The 21,839-nt window shown below is 60.2% G+C and overlaps 1 protein-coding gene and 1 long non-coding RNA gene across 30 annotated transcripts in view; one reads left to right on the plus strand and one right to left on the minus strand.

Moving 5' to 3' along the window:
• LOC102136315 (uncharacterized) overlaps window positions 1-8,043 on the plus strand; it is a 32,785-nt gene extending 24,742 nt beyond the window's left edge. For 2 of the 3 annotated variants that reach the window (XR_012429580.1, XR_012429582.1), the window contains 4 exons: window positions 402-537; window positions 5,236-5,666; window positions 6,081-6,268; window positions 6,684-8,043. This is a non-coding gene — a long non-coding RNA (uncharacterized lncRNA). The remainder of the gene's footprint in view (window positions 1-401; window positions 538-5,235; window positions 5,667-6,080; window positions 6,269-6,683) is intronic. The other variant, XR_012429581.1, reaches the window with a different exon arrangement.
• Window positions 1-21,839, minus strand: part of LMF1 (lipase maturation factor 1) — a 117,882-nt gene that overhangs the window by 13,133 nt on the left and 82,910 nt on the right. For 19 of the 27 annotated variants that reach the window (XM_074028468.1, XM_045382025.3, XM_074028474.1 and 16 more), the window contains 5 exons: window positions 11,534-11,701; window positions 3,303-3,483; window positions 2,864-3,017; window positions 2,020-2,203; window positions 743-855 (listed from right to left, as the gene is read on the minus strand). In XM_074028468.1, coding sequence (XP_073884569.1) covers window positions 743-855; window positions 2,020-2,203; window positions 2,864-3,017; window positions 3,303-3,483; window positions 11,534-11,701 — 800 coding nt within the window. Of the gene's footprint in view, window positions 1-742; window positions 856-2,019; window positions 2,204-2,863; window positions 3,018-3,302; window positions 3,484-3,785; window positions 5,243-11,533; window positions 11,702-21,839 lie in introns of those variants that run through there. The other 8 variants (XM_074028476.1, XM_074028481.1, XM_074028475.1 and 5 more) reach the window with 2 other exon arrangements.

The following is a 21,839-nucleotide window of genomic DNA, read 5'->3' on the forward strand; positions in this document are numbered from 1 at the left end:
CCCACCCTGGACCCTACCCCACACTGTCCTCAGATCCCCTCCCGTACCCCAGTGGGGCCCCATCCCTGCCTCCTGCTCCTCTTTGGGAGGCCCTAGCTCTCCCCCAAAACCTTGTCTTCTGGTCACAGTGTTCAGGGTCCTTGGCGTCTCCCCTGCACCCCAGCTCCCCTGGTGGAGTCTGGAAAGCCAGCCCCAGTGTGGGGAGGAGGCTGACCTTCCCCGATGGCTGCCACCTCTGGCTCCCGAGAATCTCACCCCACAGGGCTCCCTCCTTGGGATGTCACCAAGTCCCTGCCCAGGGTGGGCCAGGCTGCAGGGCCCACAGGAGTCCCCTGCTCAGTTCACCATGGGCCCTGGGGCTCCTGGAGTGAGGGCCCCGCCTGTCCTTCTTGCCTCTCCAGGCCAGGAGCAGAGCAGGCACCCGGAGGACGCCTCAACAAAGGTGTGAACCGCGGCGCCCTGCCTGGCCAGGGACCTTGGCCGTGGCGTCCAGAGTAGCTGTCCTGGCTCTTCTCACCATGGCAGGTTTGGTTTGAGGTGGGCTATGAGGCAGGGGTGGAACCAGCCTTGATGCCAAGGCTGCTGGGGGGGGCCCTTTTTGCTCCCAGCAGGCCCCACCTTCTGCCTCTGCAGGAGGGAAGGGGCACTTCCTGTAAACAGGTGGGGTGTGGGTACAGCTGGGTGGGACCCCAGCAGACACCCGGATTTGGGGGAGGCCCCTGAACAGCGGAGAGCGTCTTACCTGGGCGGGGGCCTGCTTGCGAAGGGGTTGTGTGCCAGCAGGGACAGGGCCTCAGCGTCGCTGGCCAGGAGCTTGCCAGCCAGGTGGAGGATCCAGTCATTGTGCTCGTAGGTCTGGGAGGAGAGGTCGGGCTGGAGATGGCTGCGCCACGCGCTGTCCAGGCACAGCCCCTCCAGGTGCTCAGCCGTGCCCTCCACTCCCTCCCGCGCCAGCCTCTCTGTCTGTCCAGCAGCATGTGGTCCTGAGGCTTTCCTGGAGGTGGGTTCCCTGGGCGGTCACACCCCAGTTCTTTGGCTGGGGTCCCCTTAAGGGGCCGCCTGCTTCGCATGCTCCTTGTAGCCCTGACCACTCATTCCCAGGCTGGCCGCTGGCCTCACTCCCCTGCCTGGGCGCCTCGGAGCCTGTCTGCCCCAGCTCCCTCTGTCTGGGCCCTGCCTCCCTGAGGCTCAGTTTTCTGGTGGCTGAGATGGGACCAGGAGGACAGAAACAGCAGCTCTGTCCGTGAGTGCCTCTGCTACCCCAGCCCTGAGGATTCTTTCCTTCCTGCTTTTTTTTTTTTTTTTTTTTTTTTGAGACGGAGTCTCGCTCTGTCGCCCAGGCTGGAGTGCAGTGGCCAGATCTCCGCTCACTGCGAGCTCCACCTCCCGGGTTCGCGCCATTCTCCTGCCTCAGCCTCCCAAGCAGCTGGGACTACAGGCGCCGCCACCTCACCCGGCTTATTTTTTTGTATTTTTAGTAGAGATGGGGTTTCACTGTGTTAGCCAGGATGGTCTCGATCTCCTGACCTCATGATCCGTCCGTCTCGGCCTCCCAAAGTGCTGGGATTACAGGCGTGAGCCACCGCGCCCGGCCAACAGTTCCCTGACCGGGAACCGAACCTTCCTGTTTTCTGAGACAGGGTCTGGCTCTGTTCCCAGGCTCGAGTGCAATGGCGTCATGATTTGAGGCTGCAGCGATTGGGCTCAATTGATCCTTCCTCCTCCCACGTAGCTGAAACCACAGGCGCTGCCCACACTTGCTGCTAATTCTGTATTCAGGGTCTCGCTATGGCACCCAGGCTGGGATTCCTGGCATGAGACTCCACCTGGCGGATCCTGGGGGACGCTGGGGCTGGGCCTGGATGTCGTGTGGGCTCAGTTCTCAGCTCAGGCAGGATCCCATCCCCCCAGCCTCCCTCCCCACCAGCCCCTTCGGTGGGTGCTCTAGGAACCTGTCCTCTGAGGGCAGAAGAGGGCGGGGTACAGGCGGGTCCGTGCCCGCCGGGGATTGTCCCCCACCTGGAAGGCGGCGAACCACATAAGCCAGTCCAGGCGGTAGTGGTACGGGGAGATGAGGCAGGGCCGTCTGCTGGGGTCGCCTGGCTTGCACTTGAACTCGTAGTCCTCCCACACGGCGTCGGGGGCGCTGGCGTTGGGGCTGGCCGTGCCCTGCAAGATCACCTCCGTCCGCTCCTTGGTGATGCTGCCGGGAGACCGAGGCAGGCCAGGCCCACATCACACACCGGCTGGGCTGAGTGGGGTGCATGGGGGTTCCCCGACTGACCATCCTGGCCCAGGTGGAGGGCCTACACCCCCACCTGCCTCCTGGTCAGGGGCTACTGCGAGGCTGGGTGGGGCTGGGGAGTCTCGGGGACTGGCCCCAGGGGCTCATTTGAGAGCACATTCCCTGCCCCTGAAGACCCGGCCACAGCCGGCATGTGCCCCATGCCCCTTGGCAGCTCGGGGTGGACACGAGGGGGAAGAGGCCAGGGGCTGGCCCAGGGCAGGGAGAGCACCTGTGTTCAGGCAGCACTGCCTGGCATTCCCACCCAGGGAGTCAGGGCCTGGTCGCCTCTTCCTTACGCCCCCAGTAGGCATTCCAGGGCCACAGCCCACCTGCCTGGTGACCTCGGGCCCTACCCCTTTGCCTCATGCGACCAGGACGGAGGAGGCCTGCATGTCCAGGCCCGGTAATGGGGACAGCATGGCCTGTGCCTGGGTCATGCTGGGGTGGGGCAGGGGACACTTGGGGTCATGGGGGCCCACACTCCAACCCCGCCTGAATGTGGCTGCTCAGGGCTGAGTCTCCTCACATACCCAGCTCCGTACCCAGCTCCGGGAGACGGGGACCCCAGGCCCATACCTTCCGAAGGCCCCGTAAGTGTTGACAATGTGAAGAGAGTTGAAATGGGTGTTCATGACCTGTCTGGAGCTCAGCAAGTTGAGGACCACGGGCACGCTGAGCCAGGCCAGCAGGATGCCCAGCGAGACGTTGGCTGCACGCCGCACCACAGAGCCTGGCAGGGGAGTGAGATCTTCCAGGTGGGGCTCCCAGCCGCCCCCTGGCCGGTCCCGGGGAGACTCCAGCTGGTGCTCACTAAGGGTCAGCTGTCCAGGGTCCCGGGGATGGAGCAGCAGCTGACGTCAGGCACCTTGTTCCCGGCGTGCCACACAGTGGACGACACTGACCCACCTCCTGCCCTGGCACCCCCAACCCACAGGGGCAGGCTGTAGGGCTGGCACCACCCAGCTTTCTCATGCCCGTGGGCACTGGGGCAGGGCCCCCCGGCTGAGCCACCTACCGAATCTGGGCTTGGGCCGGGCGCCTCGGATTTCCCTCTGCATCTGCAGGACTCGGTCCTTCAGGCTGCCTGGCCCGGAGGGGAACAAGAACCCCAGGGTGGCGTCATCGAAGCAGGCCAGGCTGGGCACCATGGTCAGCCAGTTGAGGAAGCTGAGGTTCCCACTGACGATGAGGATGGCCTGTGGAGACGCTGCAGCTGAGCCTCGTGCAGGGCCCCTGGGCGGCTGGATCCTCCCTTCTTGGAGCAGGGGGGCCCTGCACCCAGCTTTGCCCTTGCCATCCCCCAGCCCTGGCATCACAACTGAAACCCGGCTGTGCCTTCATGGAGGGGACAGCAGACGCCTCAGAGGTGCCTTCTGACAGATGCTTCCAGAACGTTCCTCCCATGACTGCACGTTTCTGTGCAGGTTCTGTCCCTTGCTTTAGTGATGCGCAAGGTCTGGGGCTGGACCAGACCCTGTGCCCTCCTGGAACTCCTCACCTGCAAAGGGTGCCTGCCGGGGTTACGCCCAGGGAGGGTTGGCATGTCCACACAGAGAAGGCTGTGCTTGGAGAGTGGGTGCCGGGGACGCCCCTCAGCCGACAGGTGCCACGGACAACAGGGAGCATGGGGGGCCACCAGTAACGCTCCCAGTTCAAAATACGAAGTGCAAGGAAGCGAGACACAGGCCCAGGCCCCTGTGCCCCAGAGAGGGACAGCAGGAGAGGGGAGGGGCTGCATGCAGGGCTGGCCGGGCAGCACGGCCGGGAGGGCTCCGGGGAACGGTTCAGCAGCAGCAGTGGGCAACGCCGCGGCAGGAGGGACTCGGAGGGCTGCTTCTGGACACCCTGCAGGCCAGTGATCGTTAGGTGACGAAACTGGAGATTGAGCCGCTGTCCCTGCAGCTCCATCAGGTGATGTCACAGGTGCCAAACCTCACCCTGGCCGTTGCCGCGGAGGCGTCAGGGAGACGGCGGCGGCTTGCGTGGCCGGTTGCCCCACGTGGGTAATGGTCTGCGGCTGAGCCGGTGGACCCTGGGCGGGCAGGACCCGGGCGTGGCTCCCTCAGACAGGTCTGTCGGCCAGATTTGATGCACTAAAGCCCAGGCTTTGTCCCCATAACTCAGGAGGAGGGCTGAGGGCATGGACCCCGATGTCTAATAAGGGTCTCGCAGGGGCAGCTGCATCAGTTTTATAGATGATGACAGCGTTTTATGAACTGTGCATTCACGGCTCTCCCTGGGTTAATTTGGAAAAATACCTTTCCTGGTTCTGAGCCCCAAATGAACACTTTCTTATTCTCCACTGTCTACAATGTTACTAACCCCCTGTGCTAAAACCAGCCCCGCCTTGCCGTGCCTGGGGTTAGCCACCTCTGCCAGCAGCTTCCCTGGCGGGCCAGACCCCCATGCCCTCTGTCCTGAGTGTGACCAGGGCTGGTCGGGGGCGGGGCAGGGCAGCTGGGAGCCCCTGAGCTCCCGTGACAGGGAGGGTGCAGGGCTGGGCACTGAGGTCTGGCCTTTGGACCCACTCTTTGGGGTGCTCTGGAGGGGGCGCCCCAGGTGACACTGGAATGTCCTGCCATCCATTCCTGGTGGGAGAAGCTCCAGCCTTTCTGGCCCTTCCCTGGGCCCAGCCTGACTGGCAGATGGGACCAAAGCGACCTGTGGTCATCCTGATGGGAGCTCAGTGGGGAACTCTAGACTCAGGGAACTAGGGCTCCATGGAGCACAGATCTGGGTGTGAAATCCCGTTTCTAAGAAAGCTTCAGGGCTCGGGGACTCGGGGCCCTGCTCCGTGCGGAGGCGACCCCGCCGCGCAGCGTTCAGCTGCTCTGGTGCATCTCTCGCCCTCCATCTGGTCAGCTGTTTTGTTATGAAAACGCAGTTCCGTGTAGAGTGCACGGCCTGAGTGCTCCTGGGGGACCTAGTCTTCCTTGTTTTTCTTCTAGCGTCACTGAGCCATCTCCTCAGAGGGAAATCAATCTGCTCAGAGCCCATCTGTGCTCGCCCCCGGCCGGCAGAGTCCTCACACGGCCGTGCAGCCCACAGATGACCCAGCCGGTGGCTGGGAGCAGGGGCGGGGCCAGAGGGGTCCCCACGGCCGGCACAGGAAGAGGAGCTTGAGGTGATGGAATCCTGGGGCCAAGAGACGGAGCAGCAGGGGTTCCGAGGCCAGTGGCGCGTGGCCCCAAGAAGGAAGAGCGGGGTTGGGGTCTCTGGATGCCTCTGGGGCCTCCCGCCTGCCACAGAGAACAGGTGCGCTTGTGAGGACCCTCTGCTGAGGACACGCCGGCGCTCACGGGGACCCTCCGCGGACGACAAGCCTGCTCGCAGGGAGCTCACGGGGACCCTCCGCTGAGGAAATGTGTTGTGTTCCCAGGTGGGCACTCTGGTGGGCACGAACCCAGTGTGAACTTTGCATTATCTGTGTTGTTTCATCACAACCACACACAGCTCGGGGCCCGTGAGCCCAGCTCCCCCCGGGACAGCCTCGGGATAGCCGGCCTGCGCACGGGGCTGACAGGGCCTCCGGGCCTCTGTCTTGAGGGGGCGTGAGGTGCAGCCACCACAGGGCAAGGAGCCCTTTGGGCGGAGTGGGTGGGGTGGGGCCGGACAGCCCCCTGTGAGCAGGCGACTCAGAGGCTCCAGACCTGAGCTCACCCCCTGCCCCTCCCACCCTGGCAGCCCCAGGTGTGTCTCCCTGTCCCCAGTGCCCTGGTGGAGGCTGATGGCTCCCGTGGGTGCTGGCTGGGTGGCCGGGCTCTGCGGTCACTGCTCACGTGCACCTCTCCAGGCAGCAGTGGCCCCAGGGCCCCGTGGAACTCTCCGGAACAGCTGTGTAAACGGCGCGTAGGAGGAGGGAGGCTGCTCATGCCTCAGCTCCCCAACGGAAGGAACACGGGAACACACGGACCCAGGACGCGCTCCAGGGAGGCAACGCTCAGAGGCGGCCCTGGGTCTCGGGGCACTCGGCGGCCACAGGTGAGGGCGTGGCCCCGGCCAGGGCACTACAATGGTAGAGGGCGCGGGTCACTCTCAGTCCCACACCGCATCATCCCCCACACACCCTCTGCCCTGTACGCCTGTGGGGGCAAAAGCCCTAGCTGAAGACCCCACACTGCCTGCGGACGGGACAAGTGGCCGACCGTCCTCTCCTCTGAGGGGGACGCCAGGCCACGCTGCAGAGCACAGCCACCACCCCGGCTGCTTCCACCTCATCCTGGACATGGTGTGGGGCTGGAGAGGATGACACGGCCTGACCTCTGAGGCCTGGACGGGAGGCGCTGCCTGTGCTGGGTCTTTGGGGGTGGTGCTCAGAGGCCCAGGTGCAGTGAGACCCAGCTCTGTCCCCTCCCCTCCCAGCATCCCCACTGTCCACTGCCACTCCCCCCACCAGGCATCGGACTCCAGAACTGGGCCAGCACTGGCACTGAGGGAACCCGCAGCCCCGCCGTCATGCCTGGGAGGGTCCCTGTCTGCCTGCACCAGGGCCTGTTAGTCCAATTCTCATCCGACCCCCGGCCAGGTTCCTGCGTTCTGAATAAACAAGGATGTTTTTGAGGCCTCTGGTTCAAAGGTCACCTCCCCCATTCCATGTCATGGTAACTCAACCCTCAAGTGACTCCAACTTTCTTGATTAAGTAACTTAGCACCTTGCTTTTCATGAGAGCTTCTCCCAGCCAGCATCAGCTTATTTGGAGAGGGGCAGTGGTGGAACCGGCCACCACAGCCTGAGGCAGGGACGCTACATGGTACACGGGCCGTGGAAGAGGGAGGTGGGATCCTGAGCACCCCCCACTGCCAGGCAACCACGGAGCCAAGCAGGCCCACACTCCCACCTGGCCGTAGTCCAGGGGTGCCCTTGGACTGGCCTCCGAACCAGACCTGAGCCTGGCAGGGGCAGGCGGGAGCCTGGGGCAGCGCAGCCCACACGGGGGGTGCTGGGGAGTGGGGGGCATTCCTGGCAGTCTTCAGCCCGGCCCTCCTCCAGCGGCTGGGACCCCAGGACCACATGGCTGAAGACGGCTCAGGAGTCGCCCGTGTGCGGCCCCACCCAGGTTAGGAATCCTGGAACAGACCACTCCATTCAGGCTGGACACCCCTCCCTGGGTGGCAGTGGGACCCAGGCCTGGCACAGTCAGCCCTGGCCCCACGCCTGTGCTCAGCACAACCTTCCTCATGCCCCGTGTGGGAAGCACATGTGCCCGGGGCTCCGTCTGTGGCCCTTCCGAGGCTGAGTGGAGAAATAAACCGGGGTGCATGCAGACCACGGGGGTCTCAGTGCCGAAGAGAAACGGGCAGTGGAGGCTCTAGGAGGCGTGGGGAGCCCCCCGTGCAGATGCGGAGGGAAGGGAGCCAGTCCGTGGAGGCCGCACGATGCTTCCCACTCCACAATGTCCGGCAGAGGCAGCACCGTGGAGACGGAGGGCCGGCGGGGCACAGACGACTTCCAGGGCCACGAGCGACTGCGTGAAGCTGCGACGGGGACACGCGTTGTCGTCCATCGTCCGTTTGTCGGAGCTCACAGAATGAGCAACACTGCACATGACTCTCCTGTCAGCTGGGGACTCTAGTTGGCAACAATTTATCAGTCCTGCCTATCAATTATACAATGTCCCGGCCAGTGCAAGGTGCTGAGTGCAGGGAAACTGTTTGAGATGGGGATAAGGGAGCCTCTGTAGTCTGCACAGTTTTTCTGAAAACCTAAAACTGTTCTAAAATAAGTCTCTTAATTAATAAAACAGAGCTGAAACCCCGGAGGAATGGACGCAGGTGGCTTGGGGGGGCAGAGGCGGGCTGAGGACCTCAGGGGGTCATGGTGGCAAAGATGCTGCCCAAACTGAGACCTCCAGTAAGTTAACCCGGCTGATAACCACTGAGGAAACGGAGGGAAAATAACAGGAAAAAATGCGGAAGATACTAAGAACAAAGAGAAAAACACAAAGATGTGGCAATACGTCCAAGTACGTCAGTTGAGATGTATGGCCCTTTACTTAACAGAGACAGAGGGCCAGGCTGACCCTGAGCATGACCTTGCTCCCGCTGTCTCAGGAGCTGCATCGGTGAGGACACAGGCCTTGAGGCCGGGCGCGCACCTGCAGTCACGGCACTTTAGGAGGTCAGGCAAGAAGAGTACTCGAGCCCTTGAGTTCAAAACCAGACTGGGCAACATAGTGAGACCCCCGTCTCTACAAAAAATTAAAAATGGCTGGGCGTGGTGGCACCTGTAGTCCTGGCTACTCGAGAGGCTATAAAACTAACATAATATGATGACTTTTTTTTTGCCAAGATTTGAAAACAGATGAAATGAACAAATTCCCAGGAAAACGTTCACCACAAAAACTGCCTCAAGGAGTCGAAAGCCCACCTGTCCTGTGGCCCCCAAGGGTGATCAGTCAGAGACCCCGGCGGCACAGGCGGCCTCACACGGGAGCACTGCCAGGTGTGAGGATGGCCACCTTTGCTTTCCAGACGCCCGCAGAGGAAGAGGCTCAGCTGTGCTGGGAATGCGAACTTGCTTCAGCACCTGCAGCATGAACGTAACCTGCCACGTTACAGATGGAAGAACGAGCATCTCACGACTGATGGAGAAACACTTTCTACAACTCAGCATCCATTCATGGCTAAAAACCACAAAGGAGAAGTGAATAAAAGCAGCCACGAAAACAACCCACAGCTGGCATCGTGACAGACAGTGCGCAGGGCGGGGGCCCTCCCTGCTGTGGGACCCTAGACCCAGACGGCACTCAACCCCGCCCAGCAGGGGAGAAACGGATGGACGCAGAACCGGCAGAATCCCCAGATCGCCCACAGGACACGTCTGTGAGGGACCCGCGAACGGACAGGGTAGCACCAGTGCAGAGGTCGCCCGAGAAAGGCTGAGGTCACCAGAGTCCCACACTTAGCAACCAAGAGGAGGAAGTGTGAGTTAAAAGGGCACCATTTGCAACATCAACAAAAGAAGTCACCTGGGTGCTGCTGCCCCCGTGAGGGGCACGGCCACATGGAATTGACTGACGTGCTACCCCAGGAGCCCGCAGACACGCGAGGGGCACGGCCACATGGAATTGACTGACGCTACCCCAGGAGCCCGCAGACACGCGAGGGGCACGGCCACATGGAATTGACTGACGCTACCCCAGGAGCCCGCAGACGCGCGAGGGGCACGGCCACATGGAATTGACTGACGCTACCCCAGGAGCCCGCAGACACGTGAGGGGCACGGCCACACGGAATCCACTGACGCTACTCCAGGGGCCCGCAGACACGCGAGGGGCACGGCCACACAGAATCCACTGACGCTACTCCAGGAGCCCGCAGACGTGCGAGGGGCACGGCCACATGGAATCGACTGACGCTACCCCAGGAGCCTGCAGACACGCGAGGGGCACGGCCACACGGAATCCACTGACGCTACCCCAGGAGCCCGCAGACGTGCGAGGGGCACGGCCACACGGAATCGACTGACGCTACTCCAGGGGCCCGCAGACACGCAAGGGGCATGGCTACACGGAATCCACTGACGCTACTCCAGGGGCCCGCAGACACGCGAGGGGCACGGCCACACAGAATCCACTGACGCTACTCCAGGAGCCCGCAGACGCGCGAGGGGCACGGCCACACAGAATCGACTGACGCTACCCCAGGAGTCCGCAGACACGCGAGGGGCACGGCCACATGGAATCGACTGAAGCTATTCCAGGAGCCTGCAGACATGCGTGGCATATGGCTATTCCAGGAGCCCGCAGACATGTGTGGGGTACGGCTACACGGAACCAACTGAAACTATTCCAGGAGCCCTGAGCAGCTGCAGAGAGAAACGTGCGGTCCTGGACAGGGCTTGATCTGTGAGCAAGTCTGTTCTTCCCACTTAGATTCACAGTGACATCGATGCCCGCCAGAGAAATCACCCCACGGGTACCGGCACCTGCCTCCGAGCAGCTAACGTGGAAAAGACTGAGGGCGTCAGGAGCTGCTCAGGGCCCCTGCGACCACAGCCAGGGTCCTTGCTGCGGGGAGGGGCCAAGAGCGGCACAGCCACCCTGGGACAAGTGCAGCTTCCTGTAAAGTGAATCACAGGTCTGCTCACGGTACAGCAGAGCCCTTGAAAACACGTCCACGGGATGACGAGATCGCGTGTGTGCACGGCAGGCTGTGATGAAAACCGGAAACCACCACAAGTGCACAGACAGGACAGACGGACTGACCACAGGAAGCACACCATGAAACGGGGCCCGGCCAACAACCGTGGGTGCCCCCACGTGCACCAACGTGACGTAGCACCCGCGCCTGCTGACGGAGCTTTGCCCCTAGAGGCTGTGGTGCTCTGGCAGGGGTGGGCAGGGCAGGGGAAGGGCGGGCAGGGTGGGGGCAGGGACATGGGGCAGGGCGGGAGAAGGGGCATGGGGCAGGGCGGGAGAAGGGGCATGGGGCACCCAGGTCCATCTGTTTTCCAGGGCACGTGGAATGCCACCCCAGGACCTGTGCATTGCCCTGGATGTATGTTACACCTCCATCGAAACAATCAAGAGACAGAACCACCTTTAAAATCCCCACCACGTTTTCCTTGGGAATTGACAATCGGAATGTAGCGTTTATAGGGAAAAGCAAACGCCCGAGACTGGCCCAGCCCGGCCGGAGGCGGCATGGGGGTGTCCTGCCCTTCGAGGCGTCCTCAATGCAGGGGGCTTGTGGGGCAGGGATGGCAGTGAGCGTGGGCAGGACGGGGGTTCAGGGGTGCCTGGGTTCCGGGGGCAGGGGAGGCAGTCCCTCACCCACATGGAGACAAATGACCCTCGCCTCTCGCAGACCCTGGTTCCTGGTGGACTGACACAAACACGGGAAAGGAAACCTCTAGAATGGAAGAATCGTAGGAGAGGATCCCAGGAATGTGGGGGTGTCCACACAGGGCCTTGGCGTGCCTGACCCCGTCCCGCTGCCGAGCCCAGGACACGGCTGGGCCTCTTGCAGCTGCAGGAAATGGTCTTGGGAGGAGCCAGTCCTCGGAGGACGCCTGGGAAGGAGACCCTCAGCCTCCAGCCCGGGACAGGGCCGCAGTGGGGCCCCTGCAGGGGATGAGAAGGAGCTGGTGAGGCCCTGACACCAACAATGGCTGGGGAGGACAGGCTGTCCCCAAGAAAGGGGGCCTGTAATGCCCCAGGGGCCTCCCAGACAGCAGGGCAGCCAGAAATAGGGCGACGGACCAGCGTCTGTGGACACGGGGGCCGGCGGGCGGCGCGGGCTCACCTGGAACAGGATCTGCAGCGCCCCGTGGATGATGCAGGCCCGCCGGCCGAGGAAGAGGAAGAAGGGCACCAGGAGCTCGATGAAGTGGTTGCTGAGTGTCTCGAAGCGGTGGAACCACCAGGGTGAGTGGTGTAGGTAGTATGCCACAGGGTTGGGCACCGGCTGGGTCTGCAGGGACAGGAGGGGCTGTGAGGTGCCTGGCCGATCTCAGGGGGTGGGGCTAGGGATAGGCATGTGGGTCCCTGGCCCCCTGACCCTGACCCCAACCCCTACTGCACACAGGATCCCCCCGGCTCACCTGACCCTGCACACGCGGAGCCCACCTGCCAGCCTAAGAGCCAAGGGACACTGAGGGGAAAGCGAGTTTTTAAAGCAAAAGCAAAGTGTTTATATTTGTCTTAAAATCTTTACCATCTAAAAGCCAAGAATACACACCCTTACTGAAGAATACACACCCTAACTGAAGAATACACACCCTAACTGAAGAATACACACCCTAACTGAAGAATACACACCCTAACTGAAGAATACACACCCTAGCTGAAGGAGACAACACCTGGAACCGTCCGTGCCGAACGCGAGAACACAGGCGGTCGGAGAACGCGCTGCCCGCTGCCCACACCACCCCCAAGAGCTGGGGTCCGCAGGTGGCCCCTCAGGCTCAGGATGCCCTCTCCCTGGGGATGGGCATGTGGGTGGGGATGTGCCGGTTGGGGACCAGCAGGAATGGGGGCCTGGGCCCCGAGCCCAGCTCAAGGCTCTAAGCGCAAAACCTGGCTGTGGGGACCTTGAAGCCTCCCAGGCCAAGCCACAGAGGAGTCCGCACACCTGGGTCCCACTCGGCAGCCCTGTCAGGAGGAAGGGCAGGAACTTGCTCTGCACCATAACTGAAAACTATCAAGGCCAGGCCTGTGATCCCAGCACTTTGGGAGGCCAAGGCAGGCAGGTCACTTAAGCCCAGGAGTTTGAGGCCAGCCTGACAACATATCAAGGCCCCATTTCTATAAAAATAAAAAATTAGCTGGGCATGGTGGTGCATGCCCGTAGCCTCAGCCACCTGGGAGGCTGAGGCAGAAGGATCGCTAGAACCCAGGAGGTGGAGGCTGCCGTGAGCCATGACTGTGCCACGGCACTCAGCCTAGGCGACAGAACAAGACCTTGTATCAATCGATCCATCAATCAAATCAGAGCGGTTGTGCAGACTTGTCTGGAGTGAGAACGCCCGACTGGCAAACGGGGCCCAGGCCCCACACGCTGTTTCCTGGAAACCCCCGACGATGGGACCTGGAGTGGCACTGCCAGGGCCATGTGAGTCGGTGAGCCCAGGGTGGTGGTGGGAAAAGTGCCCGTGATGGACGATGCTGCACGCTCTGCCTGGCTTTGCAGAGAGGCCTGCCCGCATGCTGCTCAGGGCTGAAGGCCTTGCTAGCACAACCCGCGGGAGCCATGGGGTCCGGCACAGCCACAGAAGCCCCACTGGGGACAACAATCACAAGCCCTGCAGAGACGGAGGCAGCCCCCAGACGCTTCAGAGTCCGCACCCTGGTCCTGGGACTCCCGGGGTCCAGAGAGGCTGCGTGGAGGTCGGGGCCCTCGGGTGGCAGAAAGCGCACGTAGGGGCCGTGCTGGGCACTCGCTCCGGGGCGGGGGTGTGGGATGTGCAGGAGGCGGCCACGTGCACACCCGAGAGCAGCACTCGCTCCGGGGTGGGGGTGTGGGATGTGCAGGAGGCAGCCACGTGCACACCCGAGAGCAGCACTCGCTCCGGGGTGGGGGTGTGGGATGTGCAGGAGGCAGCCACGTGCACACCCGAGAGGGGGCGTCTGGGCACAGGGCCCCAGTACCCGAGAGCCGTGGGCTGGGGAGGGTCCTGAGGCCTCTGCTCATTTGCTTACAAGGCAAAGAGTTATTTTTGTTTACACTGAGGCTGGGAGAAAACATCATGACCTGAAACTCGGCTGTGAGCCATGAGGTGGGTGTGGCAGTGTCACACTGCACGGCAAGGCCAGGAGCTCCCGTGCGGCCGGGACACTCAGCGCGCGGCCAGGGGAATGGTGGGTCAGGGCATGTCGGGACTGCTGGCCCAGACCTTAGGAAACAGTCCGCAAACTTCTCCTAAAAGACAATTTTAAATAAGAAAAACATGAGGAAAGTGTGAAGGGGATGACACCTGTTTAGGGACTTAGAAGGCAGCAGATCTTGGGGGAGAAGGAGTGTTGTCTGTTGGGACCCACCCCCCAGTGCCCACAGTGAAAAGCCAGAGAAGAACCAGAACGCCTGGGCTGCCACTTCCCTTGTAGGCTGCTGCTCACTGTGTGTTTGGGGTTGTGGCGAGACCCACGCAGGAGGTGGCAGGCTTGGCCAGGTGCTGGGAACAAGCATCTCCAGGGCTAGGCCCACACCCGAAGTCCCAGCTCTCGGTCTGGCTTCTGGGGTGGGGGACTTGAACCTCTCCTTCCCTCCTGCACGCTGGGGCTGCTGACGTGTGGGAGGGGAGAGGAGGCTGCTTATGCTTATCAGGTGAGGGTCTTGGGATGAAGAAGGCAGGTCCCATGTGTTCCAGGAACAAGCCAATCACGAAGGTCCCTGTGGGAAGCGGCCCTTGGATGTTGCGTCCCAAAGTGGTGACTGCCACTGGCTGAGAACCTCACCTGGGAAGGGGCCACGGCAGGCGCACAGTGTGATGCCTTTGTGGACATGCAACCCCCCTTCCCATCACGGCAATTGCAGATGGAGGAAAACGACAGTGAGTGGCAAAGACGGTGACAAATGTGACAGAAACGGGGCTGATGTGACCCAACGCTGTGTTAAAACAAGAAAAGCCTCAGGCCCAGCTGTGGTGGCTGCTGCCCCCGCCGAGCGGGGTTCGCCTCCCCAGCTGACCTTGGCCCCCCCTGAGAGGGGTTTGCCTCCCCAGCTGACCTTGGCGCCCCCTGAGCGGGGTTCGCCTCCCCAGCTGACCTTGGCCCCCCCCGAGTGGGGTTTGCCTCCCCAGCTAACCTTGGCCCCCCCTGAGCGGGGTTCGCCTCCCCAGCTGAACTTGGGGCTCAGCTTTGGCCAAGAGAATGCAGTGAGTGATGTTCTGAACTCTCAAGCTCAGTCCTTGAAGAGGCAGATCCAGCCCCATGAAAGATCCCTCTACTCTGAGGCCACCAAGCTGTGAGGAAGCCCATGGTGGCCATGTGGCAAGGCCATGAGGAGACACACTAAGTTCCAGAACAAGTGAAGCCTCCCTGGACCTCTCAGCCTGGCTATCAGCTCGTGAATGACCCCACCTGATACCACGTGCAGCAGAAGAGCCGCCCGGCAGAGCCCATCACAGGACCAGGGGAGAGAGGAGCCGCCCGGCAGAGCCCATCGCAGGACCAGGGGAGAGAGGAGCCGCCCGGCGGAGCCCATCGCAGGACCAGGGGAGAGAGGAGCCGCCCGGCGGAGCCCATCGCAGGACCAGGGGAGAGAGGAGCCGCCCGGCGGAGCCCATCGCAGGACCAGGGGAGAGAGGAGCCGCCCGGCGGAGCCCATCGCAGGACCAGGGGAGAGAGGAGCCGCCCGGCGGAGTCCATCACAGGACCAGGAGAAAGATGCTGCTGCTCTAAGCCACTGAGGCTTGGGGTGTGTTGTGCGATAGCAGATCTCTGAAACAGCCTGAATCCAGAAGCCAAAGAGTGTGGAACTCTGATGTTAGTGGGAAAAGCCCATTTTAGAGAAACCAAAGTAAAAGTTTTTCTGAGTCTTTGGGTAACAGATACTTAGTACTGACTCACACACCCTCCACCCCAGACACGGCTCAGCACTCACAGCTGTGTAAGCCTCCTCACATCCTGGAGAGGTACAGAAACAATATTTGAAGAAACACTGGCCAAATATTTTCTGAATGTAATGACAATGATAGACCTATAGATTCAAGCAACTCAACGAACTCCAAGCACAAAAAACATGAGGAAAATGACACCAACTAACCAAATGGCCACATTTTACTGCATGACAGTATGACACTATCGATCACTTTGATTGTAGTTTGATTGACAAGTAATCAAATTGTCACAAACTGCCTATGTTAATTAGATCATATTGGTTGGTAGTGTTTTTCAACTCTTCTATATCCTTATTTTGTATCTACCTGCTTTATGTGTTATTGAAATCTCCAACTTTATGAATTTGTCTACGTCTGCTTACAGTTCTATCCATTTTTGCTTCATGTCTTTTGACGCTCTATTACCAGGTGCATAGATGTTTGAGAGTCTCCTGACCTCCTGATGAACACTGTGAAATAGCCTCTTTACTCCTGATCACATTCTTTGCTCTGAATTCTGCTTTGTATGCTGTGAAGGTGGCCAGTCCAGCCTTCTTGTCACTTGTGTTTGTATGGTATGTTTTTCCACCCCTTACCTTTCGGCCTGTGTGTGTCTTCGTATTTGAAGCGTATCTCTTAGAGTAGTGTTACAAACTACACATCATAATCGAATATTGCTCAAAACTTGTGAGAAAAAATCTTACATGCAAATAGAGAAAGATGTTACAGAGTATGTAGATAAGGAGTTGTCATAGGAAATAATGCAAATGAGACGAGAGTAGAGTACAATCTTTAAAGTACTAAACCTGTCAACCTAGAGTTCTATACCCAACAACAATCTCTTTCAAAAATGAAGGTGAAATAAAGACTTTGTTAGATGTTGACAAGCTGAAAGAACTTGTCACCAGCAAACCTATGCTAGAAGAAATGTCAAGTCTGTTAGGTGGAAGGAGAATGATCACAGATGGAAACCTGGGTCTCCACGCAGGAGTGAAGAGTCTGGAAATGTTAACATGAGGTGGAAGGAGAATGATCACAGATGGAAACCTGGGTATCCACGCAGGAGTGAAGAGTCTGGAAATGGTAACATGAGGTGGAAGGAGAATGATCACAGATGGAAACCTGGGTCTCCACGCAGGAGTGAGGAGTCTAGAAATGGTAACATGAGGTGGAGGGAGAATGATCACAGATGGAAAGAAGAGCTCTGGAAATGGTAAGTATATGGATACACAATGAGGCTATTCTTCCAATTGTATGAAATGTCTCTGAAAGATAATTGGACTGTTTAATCGAACTGTTTGGCAATAATAGCAAAAGACCGGGAGGAGAAAATACTGTTGGTAGAATATTGTTGTAAAATTCTTTCAGCATTTATGAAATAGGCTTAGTATAACTTGAAGGTGGGCTGTTATGGATTAAAGGTATGTACTATAAACCCTAAAACCACCACACAAATAAGACAAAAAAGTTACAGCCAAGAAAGAAAATAAAAAGGAGTCACAAAAATATTCAATTAATCCAGAGGAAGGTATAAAATACAGAACACATGGGAGAAACAGAAAAGAAATCGCAAGACAACAGCTGAAACCTTCCCCAGGAAAGACTGCAGTGGATGCCAACGGCCCAACACCCAGATAAAGGGCGGGACTTGTTGGACTGGATTGAAAAATAAGACCCATGCATACTCTGGCTCTAAGAGATCTGCTTCAAATACGAAGACACACACAGGCTGAAAGGTAAAGGGTGGAAAAACAGCATATAAACGTGAGTGACGAGAAGGCTGGACTGACCACCTTCACACCAGACAAAGCACAACTCAGAGCAAAGAATATGAGGAGGAGTTAGGAGGCCATTTCACAATGTTCATCAGGTCGGAAGACTCTCAAATATGTACGCGCCCGATAACAGGGCTTCAGAAGACATGAAGTGCAAGCAGACATAGACAAATCCGTAATTAGAGTTGGCGATCTCAATCTCCGTCATCTCAATAATCGATAACACAGGCAGAAAATGAGGACGTACAGGAGAGCTGAAAACACTATTGGCCAACTCGATCTAATGAACCCTGGCAGAACACTGTTCATTTTTAGCTCAAATGGAACTTTCACTAAGACGAACCACATTCTGGGCTACAGAACAAATCTGACTAAATTTTAAGACTCAGGGCAGATCCAATACATTCTGACAATAAAGCAATTAAATTAGAAACCAATAACAGAAAGAGATCTGGAAAATCCCCATCCCTTTGGAGCCTTTACAGAACCTCCGTTTCAGTGCGGGTTACAACATTTGATTCTCACAACCGCCTTAGGGTAGTGGGTGATCAGTTTAAAGCTGGAAAGACAGAACTTGCTCGGGATCACACAAGCCAGTAAGGGGGCGTGGAGGGTGGGCAGCACAGGGCTGCGTAAGAACAGGGCTCAGATGCAGGCGCTGCCATCCTCGGCTGCGTGGGTAGAAGAGCCGTGAGCACTGCTGACCTTGAGGTGGCACCCCTGCCTCCCATACCGCGGCTGTCCCTGGCAAGAGGACCCCAGGAGAACCGGGAAATCCAGGCCCAGGGAAGGCCGGTGTCTCCTCAGGCCTGTACTGGCCTGGTGTGCTGCTCTGCCGGGTGATGCCAGGGCATGGGCCTGGGGCTGTCAGCCGGGCCCTGCCAAAACCACCCTGCAGTGGGCCACCTGCCAGGCCAGGCCCCTCCCACCTGAGGCCCCCCACATTTACCAGGCCCCTCCCACCCGAGGCCCCGGACACTTCCCAGGCCCCTCCCACCCGAGGCCCTGGACATTCCCCAGGCCCCTCCCACCCGGGCTCCTGACATTCCACAGGCTGGCACTGCCCCTCCTCCCCAGCCCCCAGCACACACAGAAAACATTTTCTTACAATAACCAATAAAACAGCCAGGAGACAAGGCGAGAAGCCTCAGCTCCCAGCATGCTGGATGGGATTCAGGCACGGTTCCCCTAACAATGACATTTACAGTCTTTAAGGGTAACGCCAACCTGGATATATATTATTCCCACATTAGCGGGCCACCATATCTGAGGGCGCTTGGTGACTCACATCCAGTCACAGCCTGAGGGGGCTGGCAGCCCACGGTCCCTAGTCGTAGTTAAAGGCATTACAGGATCTCCTGGCCCAAACCCTTGCTGGGTGGGTCCTGGGACACAGGAGGAAAAAAGGCTGTGCTGAGCTTCCCTGTTGGGAGTCAGCCAGGGGCAGCCCCAGCCGCTGTGCTCTGTGTGAGCGTTGAGGGGGCAAGCTGGAAAGGGGCGCCTGCCTGACACGGGGACGCACCAGCCACAAAATACACTGGTGGAAGCTGGCCAGGCCAGGCTGAGCACGTCAGCACGGACTCCTGCACTCCTGCCGGAAGTGTGGCACACACGTGGCCTCAGTACCTGTGGCGGAGCTGGGCGGAGGGCGCATGAGCGGAGGCTTCTCTCAGCAAGGCTGCTCTGGGCAGCAGGGCCCTGTCCCCCGGGGGCATCCACAGCAGCTCTGCACCCCCCTGTCACTCCCACCCACACCCGGAGGCCCCGCAGAACTCTGGGAGCCCAGTCCAGTGAGGGCTGCTCTGTGCGGCCCGCCGCACGCAGACAGTGCGCGCTCCTAGCACGAATGGCCTCTGGTCCCCGTGAGCACCTCGGGGTGAGCAGGGCTGTCGCAGGCACCCTGGAAGGCATGGCCGTGGCCTGGGCCTGGAGTCAGGGTGCAGAGAGTGACCACGGGCAGGGGCAGTGCTTCCGGATCTCTCTAACCACTGGTCTAAAACTCCACCCGCATGTGTGGGAGCCAGAGACGCACCCCCAAGCCGCAGGCTGCCGGCCGCAGGCTGGGAGACCCTGGCTCCAGGAGTGTCAGGTGGCCCCGGGCAGATCCAGGGGACCCCCGCCCTGCCCAGGCAGCTCCCCGAGGGTCTGTGGTGCGTGGCCTGGTCCCCGGTAGTGAGCCGACTCTGGGAGGCTCCGTGCCATCTCGGGACCTGTCTGTAGCCCTGAGAGCGTCCTTCAGCAGACAGACTTGTCGTTCTCCACGACGTCGGCCCAAACTCACCGACAGGCCTGACCTCGGGCCAAGCCTTGGGGTGCAGGGGGTGGAGCTCAGTGGGGTACTCCTGCCGGCAGCAAGGGAAGTGGCCGTGGGTCCCTGCCCGCCCAGGCCCTGGCAGGGGCTGCCCTGTGCCACGTCTGGGAAGCAGCTCTGGACGGGGCGTGGAAGGAGCACCGTGGGACTGAATGATGGTGCTAGACTTCCCGCAGCTCTCTAGCAACAGAGTCACGTTCAACTCCCCTAAAAAGCAACGGAGACTTGTTTGCAACGTTCGGGGTCCATGTACGCCAGATCCAGTGAGTCTTCTCTGCATCAAAACCATCCGTGGGAGTCCTCACCCCATCCCTCTCGATGACAGCTGACTTCCTAAAACCCACGTGCAGACAGAGGACAGGCCTGGACTTTCCATTTCAGCAGCCAGCGCCATCCCTGCTGCTCAAAGCAGCTGCGTGACCCCCGCATTCACAACCTGCTATTGCATCCGTGTCGTCAGGAGACCACTGTGACGTGGGAACCGCAGCAACCCTCCCCACAGCCCGCGGCATTCCAGATGGCGCCCGTCCCCGGTCACCAACCCTTGTCCTGTGCTGGCCCTGGGATCCTGGGGGTCCTGGGGACAGGGCTGAGGACATGGTTCTGGTCCCTCTCCTGGCTGAGAGCAAGCAGCCATCAGTGCATCCCCAGTGTTTCGTGGGACCGAGCCCTTGGCCTGCAGGATCTGCACTCACTCTGGGTAGAGGGCGTCAGAGCTGAGTGAGCTGCAGGGCATCCTGGTGGAGTCTGCGGAGATCTGGGAACACCACGCGTGGAAGGCCACAGGGCTTGTCGGGAGTTTCAGGCAGAGCTGCCCCGTCGCCTTTCACCCTCCGGGGAACTGGCCTCTTCTCTTGGAACTTGGGGACGCCTCCCCCGCTGCTTCTGGCTTAACCGACAGAATTTGCTGGCAACTGCCTTTCGTTACCAGCAGATGAAAAAAGCGCGAGTCTGGGCTGTGAGGCTGCGGACGGCCACGGCCGAGCAGTTCCTTCGGGGGAGAGAAGTCCGCACACTCGGAGCTCCAGCCCGGAGGGAGAGTCCCCGGGGTGCATGGCTGCCTTTCGCTCTGTGCTGCTGAAACTTCCGGAGGTTTCCAGGCTCCTGAAGGGGCTCAGCATCCCCCACAGCATAGGGGCAACTCTCCTAGAAAGGGGCACCCCCCTGACTCCTTATCTGACCAGCAAGAAGCGGAAAGACAGCAAAAGGGCCTGAGGCCCCCACCCCTGATGCTGTGGGGCAGACGGCGCGGCTCGGGGGCTGCAGGCAGGGGCCTGCCACCTTCCGGAATCAGGTCCTCCTCGGAGAGAGGATTCATGCAGGGCCCTGGGCGCGCAGATGACACCCTGACTTCCTGAAACCTTCACCAGTGCCTCGTCCTCAACACACATGGGAGGGAGCATCCTTGTCTGAGAGACAAGTCTGAGGTGAGAGGGGGCTGCGGCTCCCGTCCCAGCTGAGGGCCCCTCTGCCTCATGGCCGCCGCCCACCTGTGCATCCCTCTCCCAGGGCCCCCATGTAGCTGTCCCCAGACGTGATGTCCTCGCTCTCCCCACACACTGCCCCTGTACCTGGCCTTAGACTGGGCATGGGCACTGCTCCGTCTGTCGAGTGGAGTCCAGGCCCCTGAGGCCGGTACGTGGGCCATCCCTGCCCCAGGGGACACAGTGAACCGCAAAGAGCCCTGTCACGGTGGTCCACCCGCTGCAGGCACGGCGCCGCACTGCTCTGAACACTGGCTACTCCAGGTACTCGCTCCTACAGCCCCAAGGGGCCCCCTTGGGGATGTAAGAAAAGGGGTTCCTGGGCCTTCTCCCAGCTCAGTGGGGCTCCCCCATGCCTCTTCAGGTGATGGTGGGACTTGAAACGCGATTCCCCGAGGACAGTCTCTGCAGCTGGGCGGGGAGGGGGTGGCCCCACCCGCTGGGACAGCAGCTGCCGCCAGAGCCTCAAGCTGCCCAGCTTGGCCCTGGACCCCATGTGACCATCAGGACATTAGGCTCGAGGCTCTCCGTGAGCCAAGGCTCAGCCTGTCCTGGGATGTGGATGAAAAGGGCCCTGACCTTGCACACCCTGCACTGCAGCCTCAGTGTCTGGAGAGGGGAGTGGCCCCAGCCACAATCCAACCTCCCGGAAGCTCAGCCACGTGGGTACAGGACCCCCATGTGTCTGGGCCTCCTCTAAGGACACAGTCGTTGGATTTGGGGCTCAGCACAGTCCACGCTGACTTCATCTTAACTAATCACAAGGCGGTCCCAGATAAAGCCACGCTGCAAGCTACAGGGAGAGTGGGTTTGGGCCCTGCCTGCAGGCCCTGTCTGTGGCCCGGACACCGCTGCGGCCGACCCTCCGGGTGGCAGTGACACCGAGGGTGCCTCGAGACATCCAGGGCCATCCCTCAGGCCCGGGCCGCCCCTGCCTCTGTGC

Source organism: Macaca fascicularis, chromosome 20, assembly GCF_037993035.2.
Source record: "Macaca fascicularis isolate 582-1 chromosome 20, T2T-MFA8v1.1".
Taxonomy (NCBI): domain Eukaryota; kingdom Metazoa; phylum Chordata; class Mammalia; order Primates; family Cercopithecidae; genus Macaca; species Macaca fascicularis.